Source organism: Chiloscyllium punctatum, chromosome 1 (assembly GCF_047496795.1).
Source record: "Chiloscyllium punctatum isolate Juve2018m chromosome 1, sChiPun1.3, whole genome shotgun sequence".
NCBI lineage: Eukaryota > Metazoa > Chordata > Chondrichthyes > Orectolobiformes > Hemiscylliidae > Chiloscyllium > Chiloscyllium punctatum.
The window spans coordinates 111925619-111939931 of record NC_092739.1 but is presented as its reverse complement, the minus strand read 5'-3'; the positions used below and the strand labels follow the sequence as shown (position 1 = coordinate 111939931).

Below are 14313 nucleotides of genomic sequence, written 5' to 3'. Positions count from 1 at the left end.
TCCCTCTCCACCACCACCACCACCACCACACCCCGCCGGCACCTTCCCCTCCCACTGCAGGAATTGCAAAACCGACATCCACACCTCTCCCCTTACTTCTGTCCTAGGCCCCAAAGGAGCCTTCCACATCTGACAATGTTTCATCTGCACTTTTAGAGTCATACAGATGTACAGGATGGAAACAGACCCTTTGGTCCTACCTGTCCATGACGACCAGATATCCCAACCCAATCTAGTCTCACCTGCCAGCACCCAGCCCATATCCTTCTAATTCATACACCCATCAAAATGCCTTTTAAATGTTGCAATTGTACCAGCCTCCACCACTTCCTCTGGCAGTTCATTCCATACACGTACCACCCTCTGCGTGAAAAAATTGCCCCATAGGTCTCTTTTATATCTTTCCCCTCTCATCCTAAACCTATGCCCTCCAGTTCTGGACTCCCCCACCCCAGGGAAAAGACTTTGCCTATTTACCCTATCCAGGTCCCTCAGTCTCTGACGCTCCAGGGAAAACAGCCCCAGCCTGTTCAGCCTCTACGATCTCTTTGTTCAGCAACACTCCCTAGGACCTTACTATTAAGTATATAAGTCCTGCTAAGATTTGCTTTCCCAAAATGCAGCACCTCGCGTTTATCTGAATTAAACTCGATCTGCCACTTCTCAAGCCCATTGGCCCAAGGAGTCAAGATCCTATTGTAAGCTGTGGTAACCCTCGTCGCTGTCCACTACACCTCCAATTTTGGTGTCATCTGCAAACGTACTAACTGTACCTCTTATGCTCACATCCAAATCATTTGTTTATTTTATCCGTTGCTCCCGATGCGGTCTCCTCTACTTTGGGGAAACTGGATGCCATCTCCGGGACACCCGCACCAATCAACCCCACCGCTCCGTGGCTGAACACTTCAACTCCCCTTCCCACTCTGCCGAGGACATGCCGGTCCTGAGCCTCCTCCATTGCCACTCCCTCATGCTTTATCTTCCGCCTCGGGACCCTCCAACTCCAGGGCATTAATGTGGACTTCACCAGTTTCCTTATTTCCCTGCCCCCCACCTTACTCCAGTTCCAACCTGCCAGCTCAGCACTGCCCTCATGACCTGTTCCACCTGTCAATCATCCTTCCCACCTATCTGCTCCATCCTCCTCTCTGACCTAGCACCTTTACCCCACCATCCACCTACTGCACTCTCAGCTACCTTCCCCCCAGCCTCACCCCCCCTCCCATTTATCTCTCTACCCCAGAGGCTCGTTCCTGATGAAGGACTCCATCTCGAAACATCGATTTCCCTCTGATATGCTCATCGGATGCTCCCTGACCTGCTGTGCTTTTCCTGCAACACACTCTCAACTCTATGATTTACTGTTAATCCAGCACCATACAAAGATTTGACAAAATGTATAAACAATTGCTCTAAAGTATCTAAATAGTAATATCTGAAAGAAACATTATTGAGCTACTACTTGAACTTATTTAGTTTAAAAAAATGCTATGCAATTGGTGACCGTATTTTGCCTACATGTTCATGGTCAAATTGTCATACCCGTTCCATGAATGTGAAAAATGATGCTTTCTTCAAGTTTTAGAGAAGTCCAATTCCCTAGACAGTAGCACCTAGAGTAAGATATGCTTCTCATTTCACATATACACTTTTCCATAGCCTGGAAAATATAGATGGAAGAGATTCATAGATTTTTTCATGTGTCTTTAGCGGTGATCACCAGGTTATTTCATACATCAAGGCAAATGCCCTTGGGCAAATCGCACTATGGCCTTTGTAATTTAAATTGTTGCAAGTGTGACACCTTAGTAAACGGTTATGGTTTAAACTCTTAATTCAAGGTAAAAATTGAGAAACAGAGCGGGACTCATGATATTCTACTTGCAATGGGAAATAGGGGCCCAGAACAAGTCCTACCGAAACCGAATTACCAGCTTTCACACCTAAACACAAAGACAGAAGTAGCTGGCCTGCAAGAGACTGGAGACAGGGACAGGGAAACAATAGCAAACAGCAAAATGAAATTAAAAAACTATTCATTATCAACCACCTAATTGAACAGGGCTATGAAGCTATTCTCTGACTGAAAAGATATGACCTATGGAGATTTAAAGACCCTGGAGAATTCAACAGATGAGAAGGAATCACCAGAGTGCATCTTGCTTCCGGAAGCTGGTTTGGGGATTCTCAGAAGACCAAGGGAAATTTCTGATAAACACTAGATATTACAACTCAGTGGATAGGGAGAAAATGGACTGGTTTAAAACTGGGAGTAACTTTAGACTAGTTCCTCTAAAGTCTACAATTCATTGGAGAGTCCAGTGTAATGTTTCAACATAGTGGGCTTTTTAGCCATCATCAGAAGTTAAAAGGGGAAAACATCCTTTCTGTAGTTCAGTATGTTAGTTGCCTACTGTAATGGCTTTTGACTCAGAAGCAGCACAGGGAGGAATATATGCCCCTTGTGTGTATCAAAATCAATAATATATATGTGAAGGAACTATGTTTAGATGTTCGCAGCAATGGTAAAACTGTGCTAATCTTAGAAATTTAGAAATTGGTAGGAAACTTTACATAAAGACTCATCGGTAAAAGTCATTTTAGGAGCTTCCAATGAACAAAGTGAATACCTTCTATTTATCAAAAGAATAAAAGAATTCACTAAAATTTGGAATGCATTATCAATATTCACTTACTGTAAGACATTGACAGGCAAGAAGGGATTGAAATTTTCTAGTCCATTAGTAGACACTAAAGAACCCAAATTAGTTGTGGAAGAAGAATTTGAAGCTGACACCGAGAAGGGAACGCCTGCACTTTCTTCAGAGGAGTTACTATAGAGAGAAACTGTGCTGGATGAGGTTGATGCTGCTTGAGAGTGAAGTCTTGCATTTTCTGGTAATGAGGCATCTAAAATCAGGATGTAAAAGACAATGAGTCAATATTTCTAATGAACAAAAGCGACATCTAGTTACTGATATTCAATTAAATAAATGTATCAATTCAGCTGAAGTTGGATAAAGATTGTAATAAATTTGCTATTAACTTTGTGGTACATGTTCCGTTTTTATCAAGTTCTGGTACAGTGCCACTGATCATTTACCAAAGACACTGAACAGCAGCAGCAGTTATTTTATTAATATATTGTCAATAATATGTTGATTCACTAAATGGGCACAGGTCAAATAAAATTCCAAAATACGGTATACTGTAGACAACTTGTTCAAATGTACAGCAACTTGGAAAAAAAAGATCTCCACTTACCTTTTCATTAACTTCGGCACATTTAGAAATATCAGCAACTTCTAATTTTCTGATTTTAATAACACAATCTAATGTGCATTATTTCCAGCAAGTACAAATTTTCTCCACTGCAGTATTAATCTAGGTAGTTCAAGGCCACCATCTCCAGGGCAATTAAAGAAAGAGCAATAAACAGTGGCCTAGCCAGAATCATATAACCTCAAAGATCAGCAAGGCAGCCTTTGTGTGGAGCCACAGAAAATGTGGGAGATACTAAACGAGTATTTTGCATCAGTGTTTACTGTGGAAAATGATATGGAAGATATGGAATGTAGAGAAATAGATGGTGATACCTTGCAAAATGACCATATTACAGTGGAGGAAGTGCTGGATGTCTTGAAACGCATAAAGGTGGATAAATCCCCAGGACCTGATCAGGTGTACCCTAGAACTTTGTGGGAAGCTAGAGAAGTGATTGCTAGGCTACTTGCTGAGATATTTGTATCATTGATAGTCACAGATGAGGTGCCAGAAGGCTGGAGGTTGGCTAATGTGGTGCCATTGTTTAAGAAGGGTGGTAAGGGCAAGCCAGGGAACTATAGACCAGTGAGCCTGACGTCGGTGGTGGGCAAGTTGTTGGAGGGAATCCTGAGGGACAGGATGTACATGTATTTGGAAAGGCAAGGACTGATTAGGGATAGTCAACATGGCTTTGTGCGTGGGAAATCATGTCTCACAAACTTGATTGAGTTTTTTTAGAAGAAGTAACAAAGAGGACTGATGAGGGCAGGCGGTAGATGTTATGTATTTGATGTTCGACAAGGGTCCCCATGGGAGACTGATTAGCAAGATTTGATCTCATGGAATACAGGGAAACTAGCCATTTGGATACAGAACTGGTTCAAAGGTAGAATACAGAGGGTGGTGGTGGAGGGTTGCTTTTCAGACTGGAGGCCTGTGACCAGTCGGTGCTGGGTCCACTACTTTTTGTCATTTGCATAAATGATTTGGATGTGAGCATAAGAGGTACAGTTAGTAACTTTGCAGATGATATCAAATTGGAGGTATAGTGGACAGCAAAGAAGGTTACCTCAGATTACAACAGGATCTGGACCAGATGGGCCAATGGGCTGAGAAGTGGCAGATGGAGTTTAATTCAGATAAAAGCCAGGTGCTGCATTTTGGGAAAGCAAATCTTAGCAAATCTTACACTTAATGGTAAGGTCCTAGGGAGTGTTGCGAACAAAGAGACCTTGCAGGTTCATAGCGCCTTCCAAGTGGAGTCACAGGTAGATAGGATAGTGAAGGTGATGTTTGGTATGCTTTCTTTTATTGGTCAGACTATTGAGTACAGGTGTTGAGAGGTCATGTTGTGGCTGTGCAGGAGATTGGTTAGACCACTGTTGGAATATTGCGTGCAATTCTGGTCTCCTTCCTATCGGAAGGATGTTGTGAAACTTGAAAAGGTTCAGAAAAGATTTATAAGGATGTTGCCAGGGTTGGAGGATTTGAGCTATAGGGAGATGCTGAACAGGCTGGGGCTGGTTTCCCTGGAGTGTCGAAGGTTGAGGGGTCACCTTAGAGGTTTACAAAATCATTAGGGGCATGGATAGGATAAATAGAAAAAGTCTTTCCCCTGGGGTCGGGGAGTCCAGAGCTAGAGGGCATAGGTTTAGGGTGAGAGGGGTAAGATATAAAAGAGACCTAAGGGGTAACTTTTTCACACAAGAGGGTGGTATGTGTATGGAATGAGCTGCCAGAGGAAATGGAGGAGGCTAGTACAATTGTAACATTTAAGAGGCATTTGGATGGGTATATGAATAGGAAGGGTCTGGAGGGATATGGGCTGGGTGCTGGCAGGTGGGACTAGATTGGGTTGGGATATCTGGTTAGCATGGATGGGTTGGACTGAAGGTCTGTTTCCATGCTGTACATCTCTGTGTCTCTTGTATGAATAATACAAATGATTCTTATGGTTTGCATGGCTAACCATGCATCTATTGCAAACCAATACTCGTGTCTTCTTTTAAGTTTCAGCCAATACTTGCACCTCAAAATGTAAATAACTATTTTAAGTTATTTTTCAACACAGCATCATACCTTTGAAATACTTCTGAATAACACTAATCCCTTTAACAATCATAAAACATTCTGCTTAAAATCCTAGTTTTCTAACTTTCCCAAGCTGTGACAAAATATCACTATTCTGGATAGATCAGTTTGTCTCTCCACAGATGCTGCTAGATCTGTGAACACTTGCAATATACCTATTTGTTTTTAAGTTCACATTTCCAGTATCTGCAAATTTTTGCTTTTGTATGGCAGTCTGTGATAGAAGAAGCCATACTAACTATATGAATTATTTTTATTATTTATGAGAATGTGTGTGTTGCTGGACAGGCCAGAATTTATTACCCATTCTGAATTGCACTTGAGGTCGTGATGGTGAACTGCCTTCTTGAAATCTGCAATCTTTGGGGTGTAGGAACAACTAAAGTGCTGTCAGTAAGAGAAATCCAGGACTTTGACCCAGTGACACTGAAGAAACAGCAATATAGTTTCAAGTTAGGATGGTGTGTGACTCAAGGGAACTTGCAGACTGTTGTATTCCAATGCATCACTGCCCTTCATCTTCTAGGTGTTAAGAATTTGTGGGTTTGGAAGGTGCTGTTGATGGGACCTTGGTGAGTTGCTATACCATAGCTTGTAAATATTGCACACGGCTGCCACTGTGTCAGCAGTGACAAAAATAAATGTTGAAAGTTGTGGATGGAATGGCAATCAAGTAGGTTACTTTGTTCTCATGCCAAAAAATTCAGCATTGTTGGAGCTGGACTCATCCAGACGAAGAGAAAACATTCCATCACACCCTTGACTTGCACCTTGTAGATACTGAACAGGCACTGGGAACAAAGGAGGTGAGCTTCCTCACCAGTGTCTGGTTTTCAAAACCGCATTATGGATGTAGCTATTCCAATTTGGTTTTTGGTCAACGACAACTCCCCCAAAATATAAATCGTGAATGTAAAAGTAAAGTCGCCATAGTCCCATAGGGCTGCTGTCGCATTGAAGAAGCTATGCTAACCCGAAGAATGGTTAAGGAGTTTAATCTGATGGTTACCACGCCTCAGGCAAGGGACAAGGTTGAGCAGGTGGGACCATTACAATAACCTCAGAATGGAGGATTCAGTGATGGAAATGTTATTAAATAGGCTACAGCTGGATTCTCTTTTGATGGAGATGGTTACAGCCTCGCACTTATGCAGCACAAATGTTGATAAGTGGCAAGTAACAGGCCAGAATATTATCTGGATCTTGCTGCATTTGTGCATGGATTCTTTCAAAGGAGAAGTCACGAATGGTGCTGGTGTTGTGCAATCAGTGAACATTCCCACTTCGGACCTTATGATGGAGAGAAAGTCATTGATGAAATGGTTGATGATGATCAGGCTTAAGTGATTACCCCTAAGGAACTATTATATCATCGTTATGTATTTTTCAAAGATTGTTTCTAAAATTGTTTTTTTTCTCAATTCCCTCTAGCTAGATTTAAATTTTCTTAATCTCCATTACTACTTTTCTTCTACTTAATGTGCTGATGCAACATATGTAGAAGTTAATGGTAGCTCATAAAGGCCAAATCACGCCATAAGTTTAATGGCCAGAAGCAAATTTTTATCTGACATATTAGCATAAGAATCAACATAATAACCCCATGTAAACTGTATTCCTTATTAAGCTTTTGGATCAGTTTTTAGTGAACTGGCTCAGGATTCATGGCAGAGACAGCAGAACAGAGATGTTCTCTCTTTCAGTTGTATATCTTTTAATTTATTTTTTATAATTCTTAAACTATTCAAAATGGCGCCAGATCGTGGCAATAGTTGAAGCTTGTCACTGTATTTTATTGTAAAATACAAGTGACAATAAATCAATCAATTCAAACTGCTTATTTACAACACATGCCTTAAAGAATTGTTGTCATTGTTAAAAGGTAGTATGGGGGATGTAGCTATATGCAAAAACTTAACTAAATTTTCATAAAGTTATTTATTGTACCAGCAGGTTACAGAGGAAAAAAAAAACTATAGTCAAAGTCACAACTAAAACTTAGCACGTTAGTCAGCTTGATTATAAAACACAAAAATATTTAGTACTTGTAAATCTTAGGTTACTGCTCAAAATTCTTTACATATATTACGGACTTTACAGCAATATTAACATGGTATTTGGTTAAGATACAGTTTTGAGATCTCATGTGGAACTTTGTGCATGCTACTTCCTTATGAAAATTGACAAAATATTGAAAACTACAACTTAAGATTAATATCTAGGAGCTTACAACATGGAAGAGGAGAATGAACAACCTTGATAACAAAGCAACATTTGATCAAGGAGGCCTAGCAAAACTAGAGACACCAAAAAGGGGAAAACTTTCCACTGGTTGGAGTCATACCTAGCACAAAGAAAGATGGTTCTGATTTTTGCTGGAGGTCAGTCATCTTAGCTCCGGGACATTACCGTGGGAATTCCAAAGGTAGTGTCCGAGGACAAATCATCTTCAGCTGCTTCGTCAATGATCTTTCTTCAAAGATGAGGTCACAATTGGGAATGATTGTGCAATGTTAAGCACATTTCAAGATTCCTCAGGTAATGAAAAGTAACATTCACAGCACACAAGTGCCAGGCAATGACCAACTTCAACAAAAAAGAATCTAACCTTCACCCCTTAATGTTCAATGGCATTAACATTGCTAAAATTGCCATTAGGAGAAAGTGAGGACTGCAGATGCTGGGGATCAGAGCTTAAAAATGTGTTGCTGGAAAAGCATAGCAGGTCAGGCAGCATCAAAGGAGAAGAAGAATCGACGTTTCAGGCATAAGCCCTTCTTCAGGAAGGGCTTATGCCCGAAACGTTGATTCTCCTTCTCCTTTGATGCTGCCTGACCTGCTGTGCTTTTCCAGCAACACATTTTTAAGCTCTAAAATTGCCATTGCCAACATCCTGTGGTTCACCAATGACCAGAAGCTGAACTGAAGAAGTCATGTAAATATCATGGCGACAACAGCAGGTCAGAGACTAAGTATCCTGCAAGTAGTAACTGACCTCTTGACTCCCCAAAGCCTGTCTACCATCTGACAAGGCACAACCCAGGAGTGTGATGAAATACTCACTTGCCTGGGTGAATGCAACTCTAATAACAGACAAGAAGCTTGACACCATCTAGGCCAAAGTAGCCTGCTTGACTGGCACCACATCACAAACACTGACTTCCGCCACCACTAATGCACAGCAGAAACAATGGGTACCATTTAAAAGATACACTGCGACTAACTGTGTGGAGTTTGCACGTTCTCCCCGTGTCTGCGTGGGTTTCCTCCGGGTGCTCCGGTTTCCACCCACAGTCCAAAGATGTGCAGGTCAGGTGAATTGGCCATGCTAAAATTGCCCGTAGTGTTAGGGAAGGGGTAGATGTAGGGGTATGGTTGGGTTGTGCTTCGGCGGGGCAGTGTGGACTTGTTGGGCCGAAGGGCCTGTTTCCACACTGTAAGTAATCTAATCTAATCTAATCTAAATTCACCAATGCTCTTTGGACAATACTTCCCAAATCTATAATCACTACCATTTTGAAAGACAAGGGGAGCATACATTTGGGAATAACACTACCTATCAAATTCCTCACCAAGTAACTCAGGGTCCTGACTTGTCAATATGTCATCCTACCTTCAGCGTTACTAGGTCAAAATTCTGGCATTCACTTCCCATCAGCACTGTGTAAATTCCTACACTAAATGGACTACATCGGTTCAAGAAAATAACTCACCATCACCTTTTCTAAGGCAGTTAGCGATGGGCAAAAAGTAGTGGCCTAACACCCGAACCCCTCAAAAACAATAAAACTTATGCTTGTATAGTCCATAGTGATTCAATAAATCTTTATAACCAAAGCAGTATTTTTGAAATGTAATTGCTGTTGTACTTTTTGAAAGACAGTAATTAATTGATGCATAGCAAGCTCTTAGAAACACAATGTGTTTCTTTTGAGGGGCAATTGAGGAATAAGTATTGATCGGGACACTTGAGGTTTTTTTCAAAATAGAGTAAAAACAATATAGAGTTTCCTCAGTAGTCCACAGGAGAGTCAGCCTTAATTTCAGGAATGACACAAAATCAAAAATTTGATATTTTAGTCAAAGAGGCTAAACTTGGCCTTTTTTAAAAAAAAGTCATTCACAGGATGTGGGTGCTGTTGGCCAGGCCAGCATTTATTACCCATCCCGAATGGAGTTAAGTGTCAACCACATTGGTGTGGGTCTGGGGTCTGACGTAGACAAGACCAGGTAAGGACAGTGGTTTCCTTCCCTGAAGGACGTATTGTAATCAGCTAAAAGGAGAGCATCTCTGTATGCTGTAAAATGCAGCACAGCAAATAATTAAATATATGCTCATATATGGGTTATTAAAAAACTAATTCTCATGTTCCACCATAAATCTTCCAACTCTGATATGATTTATATTTTGAATTCAAGTAAAACACCACTTTTACTCCTGTTGAAAATATAGCGCACAAAATTGATTACATCTGTCTCTTCCTAACATTCAGTGACTAGAAGTAATTTCTCAAACAGATGGTAAGTAACTGAAATAATGAAGTTTCACTGCACTAGTGAATTTTAAAAAACTCTAGATGTAGTTGAGACCAATACAACTGGTTCTCTGAAAGGATTTCTTATTGGTTAAGCAATATGTTCATTCTTAAATAAGGCAATTATAAATTAAAATATTCGTATGGGTACCAAAGGTTACAGTACAACAATTATGAAAAACAATTCTAGCCAAATGTTTCTTACCTCTATTCTCCTTAGCTCTGTAATCTCCCACCAAGGAATCCAAAGCAGACTTGAAGATCATGATATGTGCACGCTCTAGATCAGCGAGTGAAATTACTCGTTTAATTGGGCATGGTCGCACAGCCCATTTTACCATGCACCTCATTAAGTAATGAAGAACCATTCTGAGTTCAGTATTCTCTACGGAGCTGGAGGAAGCTTTGGCACATTCTGAACTACTCGGACTACTTGTAGTGATATTTGGAACAAGGAGCAAGTCCGCATATTTTCCATAACTCAGTATGGCACTAAGGGTTTTCATGGCCCCAACAGAGATATATGAAAGTTGCACAGCACGTAGTTCAGCTAGAAACAATTCATGGTTTTGTAAATTCAGGTCACATGAACTCTGACAGTTTTCAATTAAATCACCATCAATTTTCAAAGCACATCCTTTCTGAGCCTCATTTTCTTCATTTTGATCAGTTAGGTTTTTGGTGAGTATATTTGATGGTTCTCTGCTCTGTAAGTTGGTGGGATCTTTGTGGTCATCATCTGCCATACATTTTGCAATTTCATCATCCAATTTTTTTTCCAATTCGGGCTTGACAACCTTCTCAGTTGAATCTTTATTTTGTGTCACCTTGCCACTTATTTCAGGTTCTTCATGGACTCCAGTCAAGTAGGTCAGGTCCAGTAACATGGCAGCTTTAAGACCATGAAATCTTGTGATATCAAAGGGGTATGGCTTGCATGGCTCCAATGTAGAGAGTGGTGTGTCACTGGGAGACCAAGAATTCAGGAAGCTTTATTAGCAGATGTTATAACACAATGATGAAGGGAGATTGAAAGCATAAAATAAAAATAAAGAAGTGTGTAAAAGAGAAAGTAAAACAGATGTATTAAAGAACATGGAAAATAAAAAGTATAGAAATAAAATTGATACAAAATGGAAAGAAAAAGTAATGAGTCAAAATTAAATAGAAACAATGCTTTTAATCATTTATAATGTCATGCATTAAAAACTGCCAGATTTATATCACTAGGGATATAATTTTTTTGTTAATTCCCCACTTGTTAAGATAGTATGATCAATTCAACCTAGACCTTTTCAAAATGTATGCCTCCCATTCAATTCACCTAAATCACTTGAGCAGATCTGGAAAAAATTGACTAGACAAATCAGCAAAGGGGTAAACCTATTCTTAAAGTAAAATGCATTACCAGGCTTGGAGCCTGGCATTTTCACTAATCTTGACTGCACTGTAGCAGGAAACTAATCCCTTCAGAATATTTTAATTTAACATTGTTCATTCTTAAGATTGGTGCAGCTGGTAACTTGGCAGTGTAATAAGACAACCAACAAAAATCCAGTATCAACGATGTTGTTGCTAAAAACAAAGCTATATATACACAGCACATTAGATTAAGTTTGCTTAACCTAGATTGTTATGTACATCATTCTGATGATTGTTTTGTATCTTTTTAATTCCTAATGTATTAACAGCTGAACATATGAGAAACAAAGTCCACACTACAAAAAGATTTTCACTGTTGAGAATTATATTCTCTCCCACTCCCTCATCACATCCCCCAATCCACCTCCTACCCTTCTCTGATTGATAGAATAGCTAGATGACCTCTTCCCATTATGTCAATGAAATAAATTAATTTCTCAATTGATTTTAGATTTGTACCTGATGGTGATTTCCACATCTTCCCACTGTAGTCTTGCAGAGGTGCCTCTTTCTTTGGTAACTCCTAAAAGGGTTGCTCTGCGTCCTGAAGGTTTATGTATGCAATGACCACCAACACGGAGCCCACAGTCAATTCCACCAACAACTGCCAGAACAGGCCATACCTCTCTGCACAACATTCTTAGTTGCAGCTCAGCTAAGTCTGTGATGCCTTGGGCCTTATCTTCACCCTTGAATAACTTATCTTCTTGTCCTCTTGTTTCTTTTTCCTCAAAGGTACTTTTCTTTGCCGAATATTTACTTCGAGATTTATTCAGCTTCAAAATTTTTGCTTCTTTCATTATTGAACCAATCAGCTCAAGCCTACAAAGCATGTGGTGGTTAATTGCAGGCATCCAGTTGTCATGGATATGGAGTTTTCGGATCAACTGGACAGTCGCTTCTGCTAGTACAGTTGATAGAGGGCTACAAAATGGTTCACCAGGCAAGAGATCGCGACAAATTCCACGCATTTGCATATCACAAAGTGCCACCTGAAATAAAGAGAAGATTGACAGACTCCATGGGAGTACAGTAAATGGATTGTACAAGTGTAACTACCAGGCAAATCACAGTGATGATTTTATTAGCCTTGGGTTACATAAATCCTGGATAAAGAGATGACATTTATCTTAAACGGATTTTATAAGATGTAAATTTTAAGAAATGGTTTAGAACTTAAATCTTTTCTGTATAACTAGGAACTACATTCCCTGCATCTAATAGCTAAATGAAATTCCCATAGCAAAAAGGGTGGTAACCTTAAATAAGATTTTTTTATAGATCTTGAAAAAGTCTAAAAGTAAACTTCTTACTACACCATAGTGATAAATCAAGTTAATAAATAACTTAAAAATGTAAATACATTTATAAAATTCAAAATTTACAGTCCCTATGGCTCTAAAAACAAATAGACTACTAAATGAAGCATGTTTGTTACCCAGAAGGCATCACCATAAGACCACACATTTATACATTTAAAAAAATGTTCAAATGTACCATATTATGGAATGTTGAATTACATGCCAAAGTTATCGGAAGTACTTATTGGCCTTTGCCACTTTGGGGAAGGTATAATCTTTCTCATGAGTTCTCCACGCTTTCAGCTACCACCATCACATCTAACATTTCGTTCCACTCCAATGTACTTAAATGTGTTATTATTGCCCCATCTTTGTCACACCTTTTCAGTTAGACACCTTCGAACAGGTTTCTACCCTGCCTCTGTACCAAAATAGCATCTATCAAAGTCAAAAATACCATCCTATGTGACTGTAACTGTAAAAGTCCATCCCTTCTCACTTCTTTGGCTGTAGCCTCGGACATGCTGACCACGCCATCTAATCATACCAACCAGCACCTGTGCTGTAGACTCACCTGTTACAGCATTTCAGATGCAGTACCAAGTAAATTTGAAAAGGGTTAAGTGCTGCTTCTTCCACCACGAAACTCAAGGAAGTAAGTCCCTTTGATCCTTCCTCTCATGTTATGCTATTTGTATTTAATATTTCATATTCTTCCTCTAACTGGAATGTTTGCATCACCCTCTCCTTTTTATGGAGACAGGAACAAAGAACTCAAGTATTCAACAACACATGTCACTGATTTTTCTTCAAGCTGCTGTCTTCCCCCAGGTTAGAACCTTTGTTCTTTCGCTTTGTCTTTTTCTGAAAAGGTGATATATCTATTTGCATTATGAACAACCTCCAGAATGGTCACACATTGCAACTTCATCCACTTGCCTAGCTACATTTCCTAAGACTAAATCTAGGATTGCACCCCATCTCAGTGGGTTTGTGTGTCAGTTAAAAAAAGTTCTCTTGATGAGAACTGCAACTTCCCAATAACCATCCTAATGTCTCAGATGATGCTCTCCCGCTTACACTAGCTTTCAATTTTTTGCTTACTGGCACATGTGATTGGGAGCGATCCTTAGATTACTGCTTTAGAGGACCTGCTTCTCATCTCCTTCCTAGCTCCATAACATCTGCTTTCAGCACTTTACCCTCTTTGCCACCCAAGTCATTGATACCATAATGAACCATGACGGCCGGCTGTTCATCCTAGATTACAGAATCTTTACAGTATGGATGGAGACCATTAGACCCATCGAGTCCAGAATGACTCTCTGAAAAGCAACCCACCCTATCCCCGAATACCTGCATTTCCCAAGGATAGTCAATCTAGCCTGCACCTGCCTGGACACTATGGGCAATTTAGCATAGCCAATCCACCTAACCTGCACATTTTGGACTGTGGGAGGAAACTGGAACACACAGAGGAAACCACTCAGGCATGGGAAGAATGTGGAAATTCTACACAGACAGTTGCTCGAGGGTGGAAGTGAACCCAGGTCGTTGGTGCTGTGAGGCAGCAGTGCCAGACTCTGAGCCATCATGCCACTCATTTCAGGGAAGGCCCTGAAGCCACTCTTCGATATGTTTTACCCTAGTACTAGGAAGCAATATACCATACTGGACTCATGTCTAAAATAGAATTG

At 40.2% G+C, this 14313-nt stretch overlaps 1 protein-coding gene across 4 annotated transcripts in view; it reads right to left on the bottom strand.

Moving 5' to 3' along the window:
- The window catches only part of LOC140478739 (probable E3 ubiquitin-protein ligase HERC1), a 342968-nt gene that overhangs the window by 136469 nt on the left and 192186 nt on the right, over nucleotides 1-14313 (bottom strand). For 3 of the 4 annotated variants that reach the window (XM_072572083.1, XM_072572056.1, XM_072572075.1), the window contains exons 37-39: nucleotides 11775-12307; nucleotides 10099-10883; nucleotides 2700-2913 (exon numbers count right to left, since the gene is read on the bottom strand). In XM_072572083.1, the coding sequence (XP_072428184.1) occupies nucleotides 2700-2913; nucleotides 10099-10883; nucleotides 11775-12307 (1532 nt within the window). The remainder of the gene's footprint in view (nucleotides 1-2699; nucleotides 2914-10098; nucleotides 10884-11774; nucleotides 12308-14313) is intronic. The other variant, XM_072572064.1, reaches the window with a different exon arrangement.